Below are 21,783 nucleotides of genomic sequence, written 5' to 3'. Positions count from 1 at the left end.
CCCCCCCCCCCCCCCAACAGAATAACGTATTATTTGGCTGATGGGGAAGGATTACGGATACAGGCAACCCCCGCTTAACACTGTTTTACTTAGCACTATTTTGCTACAATGCTCATTTTAAACTGATACCTGATTTCACTTAGCGCTCAGCGAGTTTCATTATAATGCTCGCGGTCGCCATCTTGGGTCATTAAAAACAATTGTGGTCGCCATCTTGGGTCATCAAATACTTTTGGTTTCGCTTAACACATCTCACTTAATGCTCGGTTTTTCAGGAACCAATTAAGGGTGCTAAGCAGGGGTTGCCTGTACAGCTTTCTCGGTATGTTTTAGATGGCCTAGCATTTTAAAGATAAATGAACTCAATTTAGATGCATCAGACCGCACTTGCTGAACATAAGGTTCTCAACATTATAATATTAACATTGTATCTAACTTTTGGAGGACAAAGTATACATTTGAGGAAGTGAATAGTGAAGTAACAAAGTAAAGTAACAAAGTCATCAATACATCTGTCATTATCTAAATTTAATATAAATAGCCTCCCTGGCCTAGAGGAAGGCACTGGCTAAAAAAAATAGCATACACCACTTTCCAGTAATATGCTGAATAACTTAACAACTGTGTATTACAGCAGATCCAAAAGAGTTTATAACTTCATTTTATGGATAATGTCTGCATGCTTGTCCTGTCTCCACATAACAAAATTATTTAGCCAAAGCATTTGAGTAAAGAACTCTGCTTCTTTTCAATAAAATGTCAAGAAAGCTTAGTGTTCAAACTAACAGATCAGGCCATTTCCCAAACTTAGAATTCTTATGCAATGCCCATCACTAGTATACAGTCACTTTTTTGTGTGAATAGATTTCATCCTCTGAGAAATGTTGCACCATAAAAGGTGGCAAGTAAGAAAATGCCACCAGAAAAAGACTCTCCAACACAACATTGTACACCTTAGTTCTGCCAAAAGGAAGCTACATTCTTTACATCAGTGGTTCTCAACATTTCTAGATTCAAGCCACCCCAGAGTCAAGGCACTGCATAGAAAATGCCTAAGCAATTCTTCAGGTCAGAATGTTTTTGACACTATGGACTCCTATTTGAAATCTCTGGGTTTATCTTGTGAATTGTATGTAGGGGTTTGCATGCCTAGCAGTGCTAATATTGTGCAGTACCCCACAGCACCAATAAAAGGAATTCACAGCACCTTAGGGTGCTACGACACCCTTGAGAAAACACAAGCATTTTAAAAGAGTGCTTACCTGGGCCAAAGTGGCATCTGCGCATGCTTTTCTAGCATCCTGCAACAAAGAATTGGAGATCACACATCAGAGATAGTTGGACACTTGCTAGACTATTTATCCTGAAATTCTATTTGCAACATTACTCAAGACCGTCAGAACAACAAGAATTTGGAACATCAGCTAGTCGTCATGACCCAAAAGAAAGGAAGTGGAAGATGAACCTACCACACTAGACTTTGTTGCCAAAGTGCATGTCTAGTGCTTTCATTGAAACCTGTATTTACTGGAAAGGGTAATTCCTGCACTTCCTCAAAGGTGAGAAGGAATAGTTAGTACCAACTTTCAAAATAAAACTGACTGGGCTGGGCACTTTCATGTTTTCAAATCTTGAAATTATCTGAGCTACAACTGAAAACCAGCAACAAGTCTGAGCTCTAATAAAACGCAGGACACTCCATCTGAAATGTGGCCTTTTACATACTTATGCAAGCAGATAAAGGAGCATTCAACATATTCTAATGCACACTCTAGTTATACATTTCTATGGGATTTTCCAATTTGGTACTAAAAATAATAGTATCTTCAATTTTTTTAGTCCTCAAAATGAAGTTCTCTTAGCTCACAGCATGTCACGTTATTCAAAGTTTCTGTCATAATAAATTATCCTTGAAAACTTAATGCTGAAATTCTGTACATCTTAGAGGAAAGTCAAGACCTGGAAAGCAAGATACTGGGAAGCTGAAATGAAAAATGGAAAATGGTAGCAATATACAGTATAGCTTTGTCTTTAAGGAAACAAAAAGAAATTGTTCTACAGAGCTAAGAAATAGTTGACAACTTTTTATTCTGAAATAAAGTAGCTGAAAAGCACAGCACTCAACTTGGCCAGTAAATGTTAGCCAAGCTTCAATGTCTTTTCAGGTTCCACACTTTTTTTTTTTTTTATCTGCTTATAAAAGCAAAGCAGGAAGTCTCCTTAGTACAGATCAATTTTATTACATTTAAACAAATATACAATGAATGAAGATGGAACAACATGATATTAGTTTCTTAAGCTAGTTATGTACACAAAAGACTGGATAATTTGTGAGCTACTGCACAACAGTTATTTATACAGATAGGTTCGGCTCAGAGAGAGACAGCAATTTTATTAATCTTGTGAAAGTTTACAATAGTTTGAGTTTGTTATTGAATGTAGTTCCAAGCACATCTAAAAAGAAAGGGTGCTATTTAAAATGTTCATCAATTATCTAAAGAGGAAGTCAACAGCACGTGAATTAGACATATACAATATACAGAACGGGAATAGGTTTCATTCACCTTACAGGGAAGAGGCAGCACCGAAGAGACTTTGATTAGAAGCAAAGGCTGCCAATGCAAAATTTAGCTGACTAGTCACAAGCAGTCATTTCCTATATAGCTCTGATGCAAGTGCACCTGGTCTAAAGCTTCCAGTTCTGGACATTACCAAAAATATTGACAAATGGCAAATGAGAGACAAGGATTTGATTTTTTTTTTTAAAAGGAAGAGATGATTAGAGTCAAGTATGTGCAATTAAGAAGGGAATGGAACATTACCCACAAAATGTAAATACCCAGCCGAGAAAAAAAAAAAAGCTGTGTGTAGTACATGCATGACCAAGTTACAGAACTTGTTTATAGGCTACACATGAATGTTGTGACAGCATGGATTGCAGGACTGCCTCCCAAGGAAGTGTTTGAAGGCCCACTGCTTAAGATTTAAAACTACAAAGGGAAAAAAATCCTACCAGAGAAAGATAAATTTTAGAGAGCTGCCCTGCATTGCCCTACGGAAATTAAATGGACTGGTCTCTTCTGTTTTCTCTAACCATGAAACTACACCCATGCTATCTGGCAACAATCCAAACAAGTTCTTTATTCTGTCTGGACTTTGTTCAAAAGCACACACGTAATAGGACATGTTTAAGTTCTCAAAACAGGATTTAATCTTAAATATGTAACCACTACTCTGCTCTTACTCACTTGATGACAACATTAAACAAAACTAAAAGCAACTAAACTAATTCTTTCATACGAATAAATTTGTCTATTTATGGTTGTGCTGGCATAAAAGCTGTACTATATTCATAGAAAACTTGCACATTTGTCTGGTATAGCACAATATACACTCCACTTGTACAGGAAACTTTTACCCACTACACTGTGAGATCACTTTTAACACGCTCATTCCTTAATCAAACTCTGTTCATGAAGAGAATGAGTTCTGTTGATCACAATGAGCAGTTACTTACCTGGAGTGACCTGGGCTCTCCAGTATCTTTTTGTCAAAAAATCCCACTGTTGGGTCATGAGCACAATAAGGCATTTTATACCTGTACATTAGGCTACATATACACCCTGTGCCTGCTTGTGCTCTCAAGCAAGGGCATATAGAGTGAAGCAGCAAAAATCCTTTCTAATTCTTTCACAAAGTATGTGGTAGCTGAGGTCTCTGGAAAGCCAGGAGGTAGCCCAAGTTAATGTCCCACCTCTTTATAGCCTACCAGTTACCATAAGATAAATAACCATTCTTATGAGCATGTGTGAATAAGACTCACTCTAGTTTATTATGAAGCAGCTTCCCCTCAAGGTGATGGAAGTGAGGAATATCAGCAGCTGTCTAAGTGACTGCAGAGCTGCTTTTCCAGATTTGGCACCTGACCTATCAACTAAACCCAAAGCACAATGTTTGATAAGGGTCAGAGGGTGTCTTCAAACTGCCATCTTACAGAGATGGTATTAACATGTGCCTGAAGCAGAACCACGATACCACTTGCACTCCATTGTAGAGACCCTTGATGGCCAGTGAAAAAAGCATATCAGCCAGCTGATACTTACTGTCAATTTGAAGTGATTGGGACTCAACACCTTAAGCTAGCAGGGCAGTCAGGAAAGAACAAGGGTTAAAATGACTGACTGCATGCAAGTTTAGATCCAGTGTGCTAACTTATTCTTCAGAATCTTTTAAGTATTTTTAAGAGCTCTGGAAACATGCCAACTCTGGTGGGGATGGTATGCCACCATCTACAAGAGGGTGAAATCTTAGAGCCACAGAAGATCCTCCGGCCTTCTTTCAGTTTTTCAACACAGTTTTAGAAAGGCAGAAGACAGACTAGAGATGCACCTTACAGGCTAACTGAATCAGAATTAGTTAGGAGCCTACTCAAATCATGACTGTGCACATTTCACGGAAATTGTGAAATTGGGTGATCTCTAAAAATACACTGGGGGGAGGGGAAGGGACTTACTAAAAAATAACATGCTGGCTCCCTAGTGGGAGCCAGCAGTCCTCCTCCCACTGGTACGAAAGGGTGCAGCCTAGCACGAAAGGGGCTGCAGGCATGAAGGTGAGCAGGCAAGATGGCTTCCACTTCCACCCCTCAGAGCTGATTGGCTAAAAGGACTACCTGCTGTGTGACCCTGCCTCTTTCCACTAATCATTGGCAAGGGCTGCATGACAGACAGCCCTCAGCCAATCAGCAACAAAGGGTGGGACCATTGGGGCCCCCCAGCTTATCAGAGCCATGGGGGTGGTGCTCACCACAGTAAGCCCATGAAAATGACAGCTGGCCCTGTGATCTGCCCACAAAATTGGCTGGCTGCCTCCTTGAGTTGGGCAGACCCTTAATTATAGTTAGTTAGTCTATAAGGTGCATCTCTACCATGCTTTCTGCTGGACTTCAGACTAATGCAGCTAACTATCCCTCTCTGCTCAGTTTTAAAAAGGTAAGCCTATAAGCTCTCTGGCAGTATGTGATAGATGACTGAATCCCTTATGAAACGTACTAAAAATAAAAGCAGTAATATGTTGTGCATATACCGAGACATGGGCACTAGGATCTCCTCTGCCAATTTCTTCAGTACCTTGGGTTCTTCAGGGAGTTCATCAGGTACTGCTGACTTGACTCCACATTTTAAAAAGGACATGGAAAACTTATAGAGTGGGTCCAGAGGTAGGCAATAAAAACTTATCAAGGGCTTGGAAAGCAAGCCACACAAAGTTGAAGGAAATGGCCATCTTCAGCTTGTGGAAAAGGTGCTTAAAAGGAGACATGATAGCAATCTTCAAATCTTGAAGGGCTGCCATAAAGAAGGAAAATCCTCTCTCTCTCTTGCTGCAAGGCATGGACCAATGGATTGCAGCAAAATAGGTTCAGATCAGAAATCCAGAAAAACTTCACCGTTAAAACACTGAGGCAGTGGAACAGACTGCCTAGGGAAGTTGCACACTCTCCACCATTACTTTTTAAATCTTTAAATATACCCTATTTATATGAATCCAAGACGACCTCCCAATAATTATATTCTATACATGGACAATTTATAAGCATTATAATTTTCCATTGTAAAGAATCTAGTTATTGGAGTGTCATCCTAAATTCATCCTCTCCATCTACTGCAGCAGGGCAAGCAGTGGCAGGGGTGGGAACAATTGGTGGGCAGACAGTATAGAAGGCAACAGTTGAGGAGGAAGCAAACAGGCAGTAGAGGGGCAGGCAGTAAGGCAAGTGTTGGAGGGACAGTAGGGGAGGCCAGCAATGGGGCCTGACTCCTGCCCCTTGTCCCCCCTTCTCTCCTGCCACCTGTCCATCCCACCACCTGCCTGCCCTTCCCTCCACCACTACCTCCCCCACCTCCCCCCATCCCTGCAGCCTCAGGTCCCAATTCTCCCCTGTGCTCTCCACCCCCAAAGCCTCTGCTTACCTTTGCTCCAGCCCTACTCCAGCCTGAGGCATAGAATATGCATTTGCTCCAGTCCCAGCCCTACCCTGTGGTAGTTCTGGCTCTGACTCAAGCTGCTGTCAGGGCCAGGCTGGGGCCAAAGCAAGCACACATGCTTTGTGCCCCAGGCTGGTGCAAACCAGAGCTGGAGTGGTTGCAGAGCGGGTGGGGAAAAGGGCAAGGCAACTGGAACTGGAGCTGCAGTAGCTACTCATCCTGCCCTCTCACCCCCCACCCTGCCTCATATTTGAATCTAAGACAAGGGGCTTTTTCCACCCCTACCACCACCTATATTAAAATGGTGGGGGGGAAGGTCATCTTGGATTTGAGTACATGTGGTCATGTATACCATTTTGCATAGCTTTATTTAACTCAAACTACGAAGACTCATTGGAAAGTGGAGCACCTAAAAACATCTTTCTATAGCTACCTGTGCTTACATTGACAGAGAATCAACTTCTGAAATGGAGTGATAAACTTTCAACTTAACTAACAAGACATGCATGTTCATGTCCCATCCTCTTCCTTAAATGGACACGGACAGCATAAATATCACCGTGTAAATGGTTTAAATAGACTCAGGTTTAATACATACTCTGATTTGGTTTTTCAGTTGCTCAGCCTCCTGGCGTAATTGGTCAAGTTCACTCATTTTCCTGTGCTAAAGGTGTGCCTCACTGCCACCTCTGAGACGATCAGAAATCTGAAACAGATGCACAAAGGTCCATATAATTAAACATTTATTAATTTACTAGATAAGATGGTCGTTTCAACATACATGCAGCTCCACCACATTTTTGTCAAGTAAAAAGAGTCTCAGCTGATCCCAGATCACAGTACCACTCTCAAATCTGTTCATTAAAAGGAAGATCCCCCTAACCCACCCCACTTGTTTCTTTCTGTGCACGATTATTAAAATAGAGTTAGGGTAGTCCCCCACACCTTCCAAAGTCCTATTTAATTTTTCCTAACATGAAACATTATCTTGACTGCAATTAATACAATCTCTCAAACTGGGCAAGTAATGCTGTTTTTCGGAGGGGATTTTTCTTGCTTTTTTTTTAGACTATAAACACCACCACTGTAAACTCTGATGCACAAAACTAACTTCAGGATGGGGAAGTCAAATCCACAGCAGATTTTGTTTTTTTAGGGGTCAAAGAAAGATTCACCTAGTATTTATGGCCTGGTGTGACATACTAAGAAAACACTTCAGGTAGAAATATGATTTTCTGTTTCCTGAAATTTAGTGATTATGAGGAACAATGTTTAGATATCTGAGTAAAAGCAAATTGTTCAGGCACTTATGGGATAGACGAAACAGAGGGAAGAAGGCCCCAAATTTATTTATAATAGGTGCTTTTAGCTTTCACTTGGTAGCTATTCAAGCTGTACTGAAACAGGAATTTATAGACTTGTGTGCAATTTCTGTTACTAAACATTTACTTATCCTGGAATTTAAATAAAAGATAAATCAAAATTAACAGATGGTAGATTAATATTTAATCTATTTCAGTTTATGCAGTTACAAATACACTCATGCTCATCTCACCGTTCCAGTGAGATACTTTTAGAAAGTTCCACTTCCATTTAAGTACTATCTACTGCAGATAACTGAACAAGCAAGTTCAATTTAGTACACTTAGCTATGTGGAGAGATTATTCAAACGTGACCCATGTTACAAAAAAAAGTCACCCAAAAACCTATAAAATGCATCATATCAAACCTTCTTTATAAAAGTTTCAGCTGAATTTTGTTGTTAAGAACAGTCAATGAAAAACATTAATTCTCAGGAAACAAATGAAAACATTTTTTAATCCGTGTAATCCAATACTTGTCCACGCTAGTGCTGTAGACTGTTTGATCATATTGATGTTACGTAATAGATGTCCATGTTTTATGATATCTTATGCAAATTTTAAGCGCACTGAAATCAATGGCTGCTCTGTCATCTAAACCTTGTAGCTATTCTTGCCTCTTTCAGCAATCATACTTCTCTATCTCTGAGCTTTGAAAACATACAGTTTGTTTTTCATGGTTAAAATTACTGCAAATTCTAAATCCTGTCATATGCAGAAACAAAAAGCAACTGCAAAAATTTTTGTTGGCTCAGCAGTAAAGTCCTCAAACATACCACGCTGTTCTCTAACTCTCAACTAGCAGCAGCATAGCCAACCACATCCACACAACTCTGGGAGTAGGCTAATTTGCACTGTCACTCACTAGTGACTAATCAAGTCACCTCAATGCCACACAGACAGGTTACCCTGCTTCTAACGAAACAATTGTGCATGCAGAGCAAGGCAGCATATTTGACAACAGAGTGCCAGACACAGTACATCTGCAGTCTAGACGTGACCTCTGTTTCTTATAACCCCCGTTCCAAAAAAGCCAAAGCAAACCACACCCTGTCAATTGTTTTAGAACAGCAATAAGTGGGCTGCCCGCACTTGGAAAAGGACCCAAAGTCTCACCCACACTTCCTGCCATTTTACTCTGCCCATAATGTTCAATAGTTAACATCAGGATAGAGGAAAAAGCAATTCAGGCATTGGTGGGTAAAGAAGAGCAGAAACTTGCAGCACACTAGTTACTCAGCAGTGACTGTCAGTGCACACCCTCTTACCCCACAGTAAACTAAAGAAGGCTACACTACGGCAGGTTAGCTTTCATTTAACACCAAGGAACAATGCGAGTGTAGGCAATTACCCCCCTCCCCCCGACAGTTCTTGACACACTACAAATCTCCACCCTTGTCTGCCTTACATTAACTCATTTGCTTGTCTGTGCCCCTAGAGGACCTGTTGATCACCATTTTCTGCAATGGCTAATTTTCCTGATTTCATTTTTCTAAATCCAAGATGACCTTGAATTCAAGACAACCCCCCCCCCCAAATTATTTTGATTCTATACATGAAAATTGTGCCATGTAGAGAATTTAATTATTGGAGGGTCATCTTAAATTCATGTCCCTGCCCCTCCCCCCTCCATTGCTACAACAGAGAAAGCAGTGGCAGGGGGGCGGGCAGAGTGTGTGGGGGGGAAGGGGGAGACAAGCAAAGCAGCTTGACCCCTGGTCCTTTCCCCTCATGCACGCACGCACGCACACGCGCACACACACACACACACACACACACCCCTCCCCACCCCAACCCAACCCAACCCAACATCTCTTCCCCTTGCTCTCGTATGGCTCCATCTCTGCTCCAGCCTGGAATATAGAACAAATTTTATGTGGCCCCAGCCAACCCTGGTAGCAGCAGCTGGCGGCAAGGGCAGAGGTGGAGGGCAGCAGGCAGCAGCTGCAGCTCCAGCACCAATTCCATGTCAGAGCCAGAGCTGCAACCTGTGCCCCCACAACTTTGTACTTGATTCCAAGAAAAGAGGCTCCCCCCGACCATTTAACTAGGGGAAAAAACCTTGTCTTGTAATTGGGTAAATATAGTAGCTCCCACATTACTAACTAACATAAATCTCTCTAACTGAGGGCACTCTGTAGCCAACTGAAGAAGTCTTAACCGACAAACTAAAACTGGGTGGCAACTCTAGAAGCCGTGGCTGGAAGAACCTAGCCCCAGTATAGTGCCACCGAAGCCACCTGCCCTGCACATCAGCAGCAGGGCCAGGTGATTCTGCCACTTCTTCCAGCATCCCCCTCTCCCCGCCACCGCAGGATGTGAGTGCAGTTTCCAGACAGCAAGGAACTGAGTCGGGAACAGGCAGCTGGAAGCCTGCTGCTGCCTGCCACTATTTCCCCCACTCTCCTACCCCCCAGCTCCATGCGCATGGCTGAAAGCTGAGCCCATACTGCAGCCAGATGGGTGTGAGGGGGGAGAAATCATGGGGTGGGGAGAAGCAGTGGCAGTGCAGAGGCAGCTCTCAGCTGTCTATCCCTAGCGAAGCTCCTTACTGCCCAGCTCCAGCATGGCAAAACCCTCTGGCTCTGTGGGCCAGATGTGGTGGTTCCACAGGCCACATGTTGCCAACCCCTTACCTAAAACAACTCACTAAGAACATGAACTACCCCCAGGCTTTTTAGAAAAAAGTTCTGTCACCATTTTCTATTCGTACTGTATTCTGAAACTATACCCAAACTGAATTGTTTAACCCATGACACAAGGCACAAAGTAAATTGCTGAGGATGGAGAAGCTATTCTAGCGAAATTTACATTTAGCTAAGGGAGCCTGGGTACACAGCGTTTAGATTTAAAGCTAATACAAGGGTGGAACACGTGCTTTATTTTACAGGCAGATAAAGCAGCCACACTTCTGGTAGCATTCAAATCAATTGTAAATGACATTATTAAAGGGCTAAAATCTTGAACTAGAGCACTTAAGACATTACATAAAGAGACAATGTTCTCAAAGTGATATTTATTACTCATAGCAAATCTCTCTTTTTAGAGAAACCGTTATATTTGCTGTCATTTGTTTCCCCCTAGAAGTCCTACCGATGGGATATAAGAAAAATCTAAAGTCTGGCAGGTGCCTTTGAAAGTGTATTTATATACACCACTAAGTAACATGAATGCTTTGCTAGCAGTTTCACATATTATTCTATTTGATTTTAATCAGATTATTTATCTTTGCAAGCATGAGGATTTTTTTTTTTAATGCTCTTAGAGAGTCCTTCCCAGGAGAAAAGATAAGGAGAGTTGCAAAGTTCTTTTGGCAAACACAGTAACGGAGAAGATACTGTTAAGGCAAATCAACACAGAGGTTCAATGCTTCCAGTAAAGAAGTGAAAGTAGATGGCCTTTAAAAAGACAGGAGCAATGCTCTCTCAGTAGCGCCATTCTAGACCTACGTAGCTTTCCCAAAGCCTGCTATCATAGTCATAAATATTGCAAAGCATCTAAGAACTTTAAATACAGATTGTATTAGAATCTATAACAAAAAAAATCCTGATACAAGGGTATCATTCTACTCGGCTGCCCCACATATATTTACACTAGGAATTGTAGCCAGTTCCTACAAAAAAAAACCCAAGTCGTACCGTTTTAAAGCTCTTTAATGTGCTCATATGGAACTAGCCGTCTACCCTCCATCTCTTTTTGTTTCAAGGTCATCTTTAAGTCCTTTGAAGACTGTTGGTTCAGCTTAATTACTCATTCAAATCCAGTTAAGACAAAGCCTGTTGAGCACTTTATACTGTCCCACTATCTTTCTGACCTATGGTTATCCTTTTGTTTGGTTTGGCTATGCTTTCATTTCATAATATTGTTCCACTCTGCGTTCAATAGGAGGGACTCATCTGCAGAACCACTCCCAATCTTGAGAACAGAACAATCACTGCCATTTTTTCTGTTCAGCTCAGTTCTCTCTGCTTGAAGACTTACTGCAAACATCTTGATCATGAAAACAACTTCAGTGTGACCCACACACTAAACAGCAATTTTAAGCATACACTGCAACAAATCTACCATTTTTATCTTCTTCATACATTGATTAAAATTGCTATTATTAAATATCAATGTTACTAGCCCTACCTTTCTTAGACAGGCATAAAGACACACCAACCTCAACATATAGGCAGAAGTCCCTTCATCAAGGTGGTGCCATCTGCAGTTTTATCTTTAAAAGGCTTGAACAGGCTAATACAGTAGCAGCTGGAGGACTAGTTGCAAACATGTCTTGCTAAGGTACATGTGTTATAACATGGTGCCAATCCTGTGCTCATGCCAGAATCAATGCTACAAAGAAAGATTTTTCTTCCCCCTTCTTTTAAAATGTCTTCTAAACTGTGAGGGTGAGAACCCAGAACAAGACAGACAAAAACGGATCCCAGGAACAGAATCATGTTGAGGTCCACCTAACAGTTAAGCCTGGAAACACCCTTCTGGGTAACCTATGTGCATTGAGCAGCTTTTAAAAATATATCAGATGAGTTCCCTTCATTCTCATTTAATACTGGTCATTATGATGTACCCCGAAAGATACAGATGCAGAAGCTAGCTGGGTTAGGACCATACTACAAATGTCTTGTGACCACTAAAAATATCAGTGAAATAGTATGACGTGATTATATTTTTCTAACATAAAACGACAGCTATTTTTTGTAATGTCATAATGACTGTAGATATGCACACTAAAAGGGTGCACATGTATTTAATCCCAAAGAAAGACCTTCATATAAATGCTTCCCACACTAGTGTTCAGGGAAAGATACTCCTTTGACTAACAATCTTTCACCAATTTCACCAGGAAGCTCTCTAAGCCTCCATTACTATAATGGAAAACGGCACTATAGCAGAAAACACTACCTCAGGCTTTGATTTAACTGTCTTTAGACATTCATGTACCAATAATATTGCATATGTCAGAGTTGAAGTTTTACACTGTAGAGTGGTCATGGGGAATATGTGCACACCTGTCATTTTGTAAAAACATGCGAGTTTACAGAAAGAATCTGTCACTAAAAGTAAATGGGACTAAGGGTTGTTAAAGGCATACAGACACACTAACTAAATGGAATATTTCTCACTTTAAGGATTAGTATATGTGGCTGGTCCCTTTGTTAATAAAATAAAATAAAACAAACAACATAATGTGGTTTAATGCATTCTCTTAATTAGAATTTCCTTGACCATAGCTGTTACATGGCATGGGGTGGTGTGGAAAAGAGGAAACAGACCCTTTCACCACTCTAAATTATGCATGCATAGGAACAACACACAAAATGCAGAAATCAGATCTCTGAGACAATCTGGTGAAGTGGAAGACGCTTGGTTCTGCTACAAGGACCCAGGCTCCACTCCCAGGTCTTCTCTTCCACACCAAAAATTCAACTGTCTTATAACTCTACTCCTCCTCAATCCTCGGTCCTCATTTCCTTAGGCCCTGAAGTACACTCAGGCTGGGCTGCTTTCTCCCTCCAGCCTCCCTCAAAACATTTTCAAGCTCCACAAGCACCGAGTCAAGAGCCCAGGGGCAGGTCCAGCTCCAGTACTTTTCCACTGTGTCATTAAGTTACCTGGACATTTGCGTAAAAACACAACCTTCCTTATCTGCAGGACATCTAAGCTCGTAAGTGCCTTACGTGTGCACTTTGTGACCTTAATGAAACCTGTCGAATAAGAATACTGTTCCCTTGAATACTGTATCCAGACTTCTAACCAGTGCCTGACAATGCAGGTATACTTCACCTTTGCAACCAAAGACCTTCAAGTGCTTTACATATACTACATAAGCTGTTGCATGCTCAGGCAAGATATTTTCTTACTTTCAGAGACAGATAAACTGAGACAAGAGATGTAGGCAACTTGTCACTGATATTTATCAAGCAAGTGCCAGAATCAAGATAGTATCCAGAAGTTCCAATTTCAAGGCCTTTGTTTCTAGGCACACAGCTTCATTTAAACATTTTTGTTCCAGGACAGTCTTCAACCAGAAGTGTCATGAACTTAAGTGACTGAAGCCTTTTGCAACACACAGGATGCTGTTTTAACAAGATTATATTACAAGAGTGAATTAAAACACATTTCAGAGTTAAGTTAGCCAGTACACATTACAAACTATTCCAAATTCTCAACTGAATTCCTAGCACAATACCAACAGAAACTGTTTAAGCCAGATTTCCCATTTCCTTTGTAAGTGTTTTTTGTTTAAATATTAACAGGAAGTTTAACTCCTGCCAACATGACTGAGAACTCCCTGACTAATACTCAGGAAATGAAAAGTATAACCAAGCCAAGGGTATCAGAATACAGAGGTTCTTAGAAGCAGACAATTTAAGATTTATGGGTGAGCTGTGCAATTATATTTGTGACTTTTACTCCATTCCTTAATATTAAAGTCTTCCAAAGTAACATTTATGCTAACAATACAAGATTCAAGAAGAGGAGACAGAGGGAATGGATCCATACCTGCACTGATTTGAATCCAATACCACAAAATCCTTTTTTGCAGTTCTATATGAAAGCAAGTTTTTCTGCCTTCAAAAGCAAGATTATTTTGTTTGAGAGAGAGGAAGCCAAAAATGTATGATTACTGAACTGGAAAGGGGAAAAATGTTTCGCTCCTTTTAGCATCCTAGCTCCCCATGAGGTATTCCAACATGAACGGTAAATCAAGGGAACTGGATTGTATGTCTAGACTTCTGTCAGTGCAGAAGTACCAAAGCAAGCTTGAACCTAGCTAACTCAATCACTGGTCAAAATCTAGACAGAGCAGCTCTGAACCCAATGCAAGCTAATTTATCTTGCTTCTCAACATGCCTTAAAATGTACCAAGCTAGCTATATGTAAGATTATGCTTCTTAGTGCAAGCTATTGCCTTGATACGAAGAATGATATAATTTTACTTCAGTTTCTGGGATTATTGGGAAAAAGCGTTTCCGAATAAAAATCAAACTCTACTCTCACAAACAGCCATAAACTCAAATTCTGCTTTCTAAATTATCACCTTGCAAGTAAAACGAACAGCTATTACCCAAATCTCACACTTACCTCACTTTCCCTTGAATGCGCTACTGTGTCCTCAAAGGCAGACTTCTCAAGAATAAACGCACTCACTTCACTGAGCTCACTCAAGACCTCTCTCCATAGGCTGAACTGATTAATTAAGTCATTTTGCTTTGAGTCTAAATCCCCCTAATCTTGTTGACAAGTGTACCTTGCAGTTAATTCTTTTTGCAAGAGACATTAAGATGCATACTTGACAAGGTAGTTCATTATTCCTTGCAGCTTCAGATGACCCAACCCTCTAAATTCATCTCTTGGTTCAGTTACTTGAACTGCATCATGTTTGCAAAGCAACTGTTTCCCCTTTTTCTAGAAATGCTAGATTATACATCATATTGATAACTCAATAATGTACAAGTTTTCACTAACCATGAAGTCATACTTCAGTACTCTATCTAATGTATAGACGAATTTTTAAAATACTAAGAAAGTGTAAAAAACCCCCACCAAATTTATGTATTGGAATGCTTCAAATTGTTGTTATATACCTATAACCAGGACATCTGAATATTAAAATCCTCAACTACAAACTGCTTTAAATTAAGTTTCACAAAGGTCTTACAAAAAGTATGGATATCGTGAATGAGAAGATGATAAAGGTCATAGCCTAGTTGAACGATTCTGCCTTAAAGCTCACATTTGCAATCAGTGATGCACAGTAATTAACGGTGAGATTGGCTTCAAATCCAATCATACTATCACTACAATTTTAAGTTAATTTCCCAAGTCTATATTATTTATCCAATCATGTTTGAGTTATTGAAGTGCATCATGCCTGCATTTGCTGCAAGAATAGCTCATTAATTCTATTAGTTTAATCTAATAGGTAGGATGATGTTTACCTATAGTTCTGAGCTGCAAAAAATTCTGGCAGGTATATTTTAAAATACTGTATCATTCTTTGATCTGCTTTCCACAAATCATAATACCCTTTTCAAAGTGTGATTCTTCTCTAAATTTTGTCCATTTGAGAACTGGATAATAACTGGCAGTGCAGCAAAGTTTATTATAACTTGCTTATTCAATTTCAATTCTTCCTTTTCCAAAAACCCCCCTGAGATTACCCCCTCCCCTCCTAAATAGCCAACCTCTGTAAACCCAATCTAGGTTCTGAAATTCAAACTTCCTTTCTTCACTTCACAACCAGGCCTAGCAATTCCAGATTTCTAAACTTGACTGGAAATGCACAGAAGCTAGAGACACTATCATTTTGTCTAGAGTTCTTTGTTATTAGTAATGACATATGAGAAGTAAAGTAACCCAACAAGGCTGCACGTTTTTGGTGGTGACCATGAAACATGTAGAAGATTAATACTTAGTGTCTGTCAACCTATTAAAAACGGTAAGCTAGATATAAAAACTAGACAAGGTGGCTTACGCTTCAAACTGAAGAAGCAGATTTTACATCTTTAGGGTTTCTTTTAAATACATTTGTATAGGTTTTTTTCTGAGTATGAAAAAAGTGTTCCAAATCCTTTGTAGGATTTTAGCTGGCTACCACAACTACTTAATTTTAACAGCTTGTTTCACTCACAATTCAGTCCATGTTGTACCTACCTGACCACGGGAAGCTGTCCTGTCTCAGGTCATCTGATTAGTGAAAGCTGCTCTAATTTATCATATGCTATAAATCCTATTAGAAACACTGACAGTAACGTGACCACTTTCACAACAACACGGTCTACATGAGGAAAGACTATTGTTATGCATATACCATTGTTTAATACAAAATTCTGAGCTTTCTACAGATGCTGTACTGTTACTCGTATTTCCTCAGTTAACAGAAGAAGTTTTAGCCTATTCTCATATGAATATCATCAAATTAAAGTTACCTCTCCATCCAAATCCATTTACCTACTGTTCTAAATAATCCTTAAGAAACTATAAGGATAAAGGAATAACTCTTTTGTTCCTATGATGCTGTTTTCCAGACAACCAATTCTCTCTCTCTTGTTGATGGTGCTTCCCCTTCACTGCCTTTTGCAAGGTGGCATGTACCAGAGGTAGCAGCAATAAAACTAGGAATGAAAAGGCAGCAAGAACAGACAGAAGGGATAGGACAGCAAGGGGCAGCTTGTGCTATTTTGCTGGTGGGACATTAAGATGGGCCGAGAAGACATTCTAAACAGAAGGGAACAGACAGCATATAAAAAACATTCTTTTACAGTAGGGCTTGACAGCTTACAGCACTTGGACCAGATCTGTCCCATGGAGCCAGGGGACTTCAGCAGTGCTCTGGGGTAGGCAGGGGCTGGACTGGCAGACCGAAGCAGCAGTGGCAGCAGCTGATCCTAGTGCCTTCCAGCCTCAGACCCAAGTCACAGAACAATTCTCAACCCACCTTTTGTTTTATGATAATATCTAGTTTATTTTGAAATAAAACTACAACCATCACCCTGAGAGCACCCAAGCTAAAACAAAGCAAGATTCTTTCTTCAACAAGGAAGAAAAGGGTCAGGATGTTGCTTGCATCCAGTAAGATAGCACGTCTTAAAAAACACACAATTAACTGGGTTATGGGTTTTTTGGTTTTTTTTTTTAAGGGAGATTCAACTTCCTAAGTTTGGGAAACAGATCTGGGGAATGTGCCCCCCATGTTTCTATGAAAGACCCTATGAGTCCTTGCTTATTTAAGAACATTGCACCCTTAAGTCCTGACATTATTTTTTTACTCAAAATTAGGCAGGAGTTGCCATTACCAGTAGTCATTGGAATAAATAGGAAGCGAAGAACCTACCTTTGGCTGTCTACCTGCCAGCAGGATAAACAACTATGATCAAATCTGTTTTCTGCTGCAGCAATGAAGAACACCAGATGCAGATCAATAGAGCTAGCTGAAACTTCAATTTTAACCACCTACAATACCTCTGCAGTAGTTTGTCAGGCCAGCAAACATTAAGGAGGCATAACTGAAGCAGTGGTATAATGAAATGCAGTCTTAACTCTACACAGTTGGGCACAACTTATTCCACTCTGGGCTCCCCCAGTTGCATCAACTTTGTTGGCTCGTTGGTCAGCTTCTCATGTAACCACTATCATGGCTTTGTGGGAAAGGAATGGGCCCCTGGCAATGTTCTGCACATCCAGTGATGTCTTCACTATTCTCTCTTCAAGATTCCCCTGAGCCATGATGCATAAATCAGTGAATTAATGATGGCTTGAAGGAGAGCTAGTTAATGGGAGAGACGGTTAATACTCCATCCAACTGTATTAAAATTTAAATGCATTTGACTGCAGCCCCCTTTCATTTAACTGGGTTTAGAGTGCTACTGCATCAGTTATTAATTTATAAATGAAAAAGCAGCTTGTCATTTTAAATAGAAACCCTTACAAGACTTAGGCTCAACCTTTAAAATACCAGTCATTCCTAACGTCTTCAACCTTCTGTGCAAAAATAATATTCACAAAATCCCTGCGAGGTAAAATAGTGGTTATTCCCATTTTGCAGACAGAATAATTGAAGCAGAGAGATTAACTTCCCCAACCAGAGTCAATGTCAAAGGCAGGAGTCAGAACACACAAGTATTCTACTTTTCAGACAAAAAATTCTCAGAGCAAACTGCACTGCCTCAAGTTATTTGTACAGCAAAGAAAAACTAGGGTTTGTTTTTCAGAGGTTATGAATCCCAACAATTCCAGTCTTAAGCAGGAATTTAGACTTGCAAAATTTTTGTGCACTAGCTTTACCCTTAATTTTTCTGTTCACATGACACAACATACAATGTTTAAACAAAATACAAGCCTAAAAATTAACCTGCAATTTTAAAAGTCAAGGCTCTGATTTTAAAAGAACAAAGCAAAAAGTATCCAACGATGAGCAAAAGGAGTCATCAGAAAGACTCCCACAAGGATTGTTTAGTGAGAAAATTACAGGCTATTAAAAGGTATCTAAAATACATGTACACAGCAAGTCAATAAAATGCTTTTCCATTTACCCTTTCACAAGAATGAGGGGTATCTAATGATTCTGAAAAGCAATGAATTTAATAAAAGAAAATACTTTTTCACATGCTGCAATTCACCTGTGAAGTTTGTCCCAACACACTAACAGGATTCAAGAGAAGAGAGAAATGTACAGATTAAGTGTTGACTAAGAAAATTAGTGAGTGCATCTTCATTCTGGGTATATAAGCAAAGGATAAAGAATATAGAGGACAGAAGCCCTGATATTTAGGTGACATAAAACAAGCCAATCTCTGACAAAGGTTAGAAAAGAACTTTCCTCATCGGCCAGTTTTTCAACAAAGAGCCAGAGGTTTCTTGCCCTTGTTTCCAAGTACCTGATCCTGGCCAGTGTCAAAGACAGGATGCCACGTTAGATGAGCCACTGTTCCAATTCACTGACAGTAGGAAGTAACGCAGTAGCAAGAACCGTACCACTTATCACCAAGTTCATTTGTGTATCCAATACCTTCATTCTCTAATCCTACCTCTTCCTAGATATTCCAAAATAGGCACAGCAAAGAAAGAATCTACCACTGCCTCTGTTTGCAAGAAGACTCACAACTATGGCACCCCGATCCTGAAAGGGCATTAGCACAACAATACATTAGTGTGTCTTCATCCGGGGAAGGATTGGTTAGATACAAACCTTTCCCAAAAGTAAACAAAAATACCTAAGCATCTGAGAGATACACTCTTCGTATTTATTCATTTATGGGAAAATAAATGTTCTCATCTTAATTTGTATTACAACCTCCTACCCCCACTGAGATGAAAACATGGTTTAATTTGAGCTCTCCTTCTGTTCTGCCTGCTCCATTCTTGAGAGCAGGGAGGCATAACATTTATTATTTAGTAGGAATCCTGTTCATTTTCAAAATCTATCCTCTTCAAAAAGATGAGAGCAGCTAGAGTAGAATCATGGCACAAGATAAAAGACAGGCACTGAAATTTGTACCCTACCAATTTAAACATCTCATTTATTATATATACACACACGGATACATATTTTTAATAATTTGTTTCTTAAGAATCACGCAATATAAAGCAAATAAATCTTCAACTTACATTTTCTCTCACTATAGTAGAAAGCCGAGTTCTGCTGTCAAACATGTAAATTCTGGAAAGAAAAAACAACAAACCAGGATGAGTCTAAATAGCAAACCTACCAAAAGGAAGTGCTAGTTTCCGTTTGGTGAAGAACTTAATAGATACTCTAACACTAATGTTGAAGAGCCTGCACCAGTTCTGGAAATGTCTTCGCAAAGAGAGTACCTTATTAGTAAAAACAGTGATGTGGAATAGGGAACACATCCTTCCCGCTAGAATCCCTATTATAAGAGGTCAAAGGAAACATTAATTCAATAAGATTCAGTCTTTTTAAGAAGAAACTCACATGATCCTTAAGCCACATTTATGTTACATTTTATTCCATTCACATCAAGATGAAAATTTCTCACAAATGTACAAGCACCCAGTAATATATTTATACTTGTTTAATATATTATGTCTGTTGTATTACTGGTTTCAAAACCAATAGCTGCTAGATATAGCCAGAAGAGCACCACTAAAGATGCATTATCATAAACTCAAAATGTCTGTTCCTGTCTTAAATAAGAATCAAATACTGGGACTTGCAAGAAGGTAGAAAAAGGGGATGCTTTAAGTTACTGAAAGTAGTACAAATGGGGAAAAAAAGGATTTACAATGAGAAGGTGAGTGTCAACTCCACACACTCCTGTTTACAGGGTATTAACTGTTTTGCTACACACAGATCCAGTAGCAAGGCTGTAACGAATTTTGGGATTTCTTTTGAGAAAAGCTACACACTCAGATAAGCAACATTTACATTCACCTTCTCCTAGAGCTGCTTGTGTATTTAAATAATCACTAGTCTCCACCACAAAGCAAGACACTGGGCAAGGGTAGTGTCAATGCAGATAAAGATCTTCAAACCTGCTGCATCAGGGCTATGGGAGATTATTCTAAGTATAAAGCAGAAAGGCTCCGAATTAAAATAAAGTAACTGCAGGTTAAAAAGCTAGTTTATAGCACTTTAGACTTAATTAAGATGCTTACATACAATTTAGGCATTTTTCTACTTGCAGAATAGCCTACTAGCTAGAAAATTCACCAGCCACTTTTGTGACCAACATGGAGGTTAAATTACTTAGGATATCGGTCAATCCTCATCCAAGGTCATCTAAGGATGAACAGTTTAGGACTCTGGTTACGAAACCAATCATAATGTAGTTAGAGCTTTACCTTTTATTTCTAGAATTGCCACCTTGATAATTCAAAGGGAAAAAACTACGCAGATATTTCACGTCTCTACAAACTTTGGCTGTCCGCCATCAGAAGCCAAGTACCACAAATCAAGAAATATTTGCTTTACATTGTGAAGCATTTGAGGTTCTAAAAAGGCACTAAGTTACTTCTTACTCATCTGATCTTCCTAAAAACTGGAGAAGAGTCGGGGGGAACAAAGCCTCACTGATATTTAATCTGCAATCTATTGCTTTAAAACTGAATACAATTAAGAAGCAAATGATAGTCAAATAGCAAGGGTGCATTCCAGAACATGCAGTAACTTATACACTGGAAATACTCTCTTTAGTAAATGTCTAGCATTGCACCCTCATTAATTGAGGACAAAGGCTGCAGATGGCACCTGCAGTTGGATAAAAACTGATTTAGCCAGGTTCATCCTGATGACACCAACTTACTTTGCAGAAAGCCTGACTGCCTTTTTAAATTAGGTACATTTTAAAGTGTATATAATAAAAGCATCTTGTGATGGCTGCAACCCTAGCACTGGAAAATATACTTCTGAACTAGCGTTGGAGTTACTGTTTAAGAATAAAAGCACAACAGATGTAAAAACAAAACAAAAAAATGTAAAGAAAAAATCTGCATTGCCACAAGCTTCCATTCTTAGATAAAATATAGTCTTGTAAAAGCAACATTAAATTACAGGTCAACTCATTTTCATCACACCACAGCACCAGCTCAGTGAGCAAGTTCTTGTAATCATCTGCCAGAGGCACTGACTGAATCAGCACTTAAAACTCTGGTTGGCCAAGAGCTTAAGGGGCTCAATATCCTAGCCCAAGGAAAGAGCTTTCTAAAACATAAGAAAAAGGGGAAAAAAAGAACATGGAGGGAGACTATTTTAAGCAAGGTTTGAGTGGTTAGACCATTACACCAAGGCAGTTGGATGACAGCCAGCAATGCAGATGGTTGATCTAAGTAATGTCCCAAAATCCCCCAGTCTTCTGCCTCTTGCAAAGGATGTGAAAAAAGCTGGGGCTGAGAACAAATACTGTGTTTGGGGGGGGGGGGGGGGGAAAAAAAAAAAAAAAAAAAAATTTAAGGAAAAAAGCTTTTGAAA

The 21,783-nt window shown here is 39.7% G+C and overlaps 1 protein-coding gene across 2 annotated transcripts in view; it reads right to left on the bottom strand.

Annotated features, from left to right (window-relative positions):
* The window catches only part of GNB1 (G protein subunit beta 1), a 136,275-nt gene that overhangs the window by 48,695 nt on the left and 65,797 nt on the right, over positions 1 to 21,783 (bottom strand). Inside the window, exons 2-4 of one of the 2 annotated variants that reach the window (XM_019511692.1) lie at positions 19,461 to 19,512; positions 6,583 to 6,690; positions 1,263 to 1,301 (exon numbers count right to left, since the gene is read on the bottom strand). In XM_019511692.1, the coding sequence (XP_019367237.1) occupies positions 1,263 to 1,301; positions 6,583 to 6,639 (96 nt within the window). In that variant the 5' untranslated portion in view covers positions 6,640 to 6,690; positions 19,461 to 19,512. Of the gene's footprint in view, positions 1 to 1,262; positions 1,302 to 6,582; positions 6,691 to 14,435; positions 14,455 to 19,460; positions 19,513 to 21,783 lie in introns of those variants that run through there. The other variant, XM_019511693.1, reaches the window with a different exon arrangement.

The sequence above is a fragment of the Gavialis gangeticus genome, unplaced genomic scaffold, assembly GCF_001723915.1.
Source record: "Gavialis gangeticus isolate Ggan-Ray unplaced genomic scaffold, GavGan_comp1, whole genome shotgun sequence".
NCBI lineage: Eukaryota > Metazoa > Chordata > Crocodylia > Gavialidae > Gavialis > Gavialis gangeticus.
The sequence above is the reverse complement of the archived record's forward strand: the minus strand, read 5'-3'. Positions and strand labels throughout refer to the sequence as shown.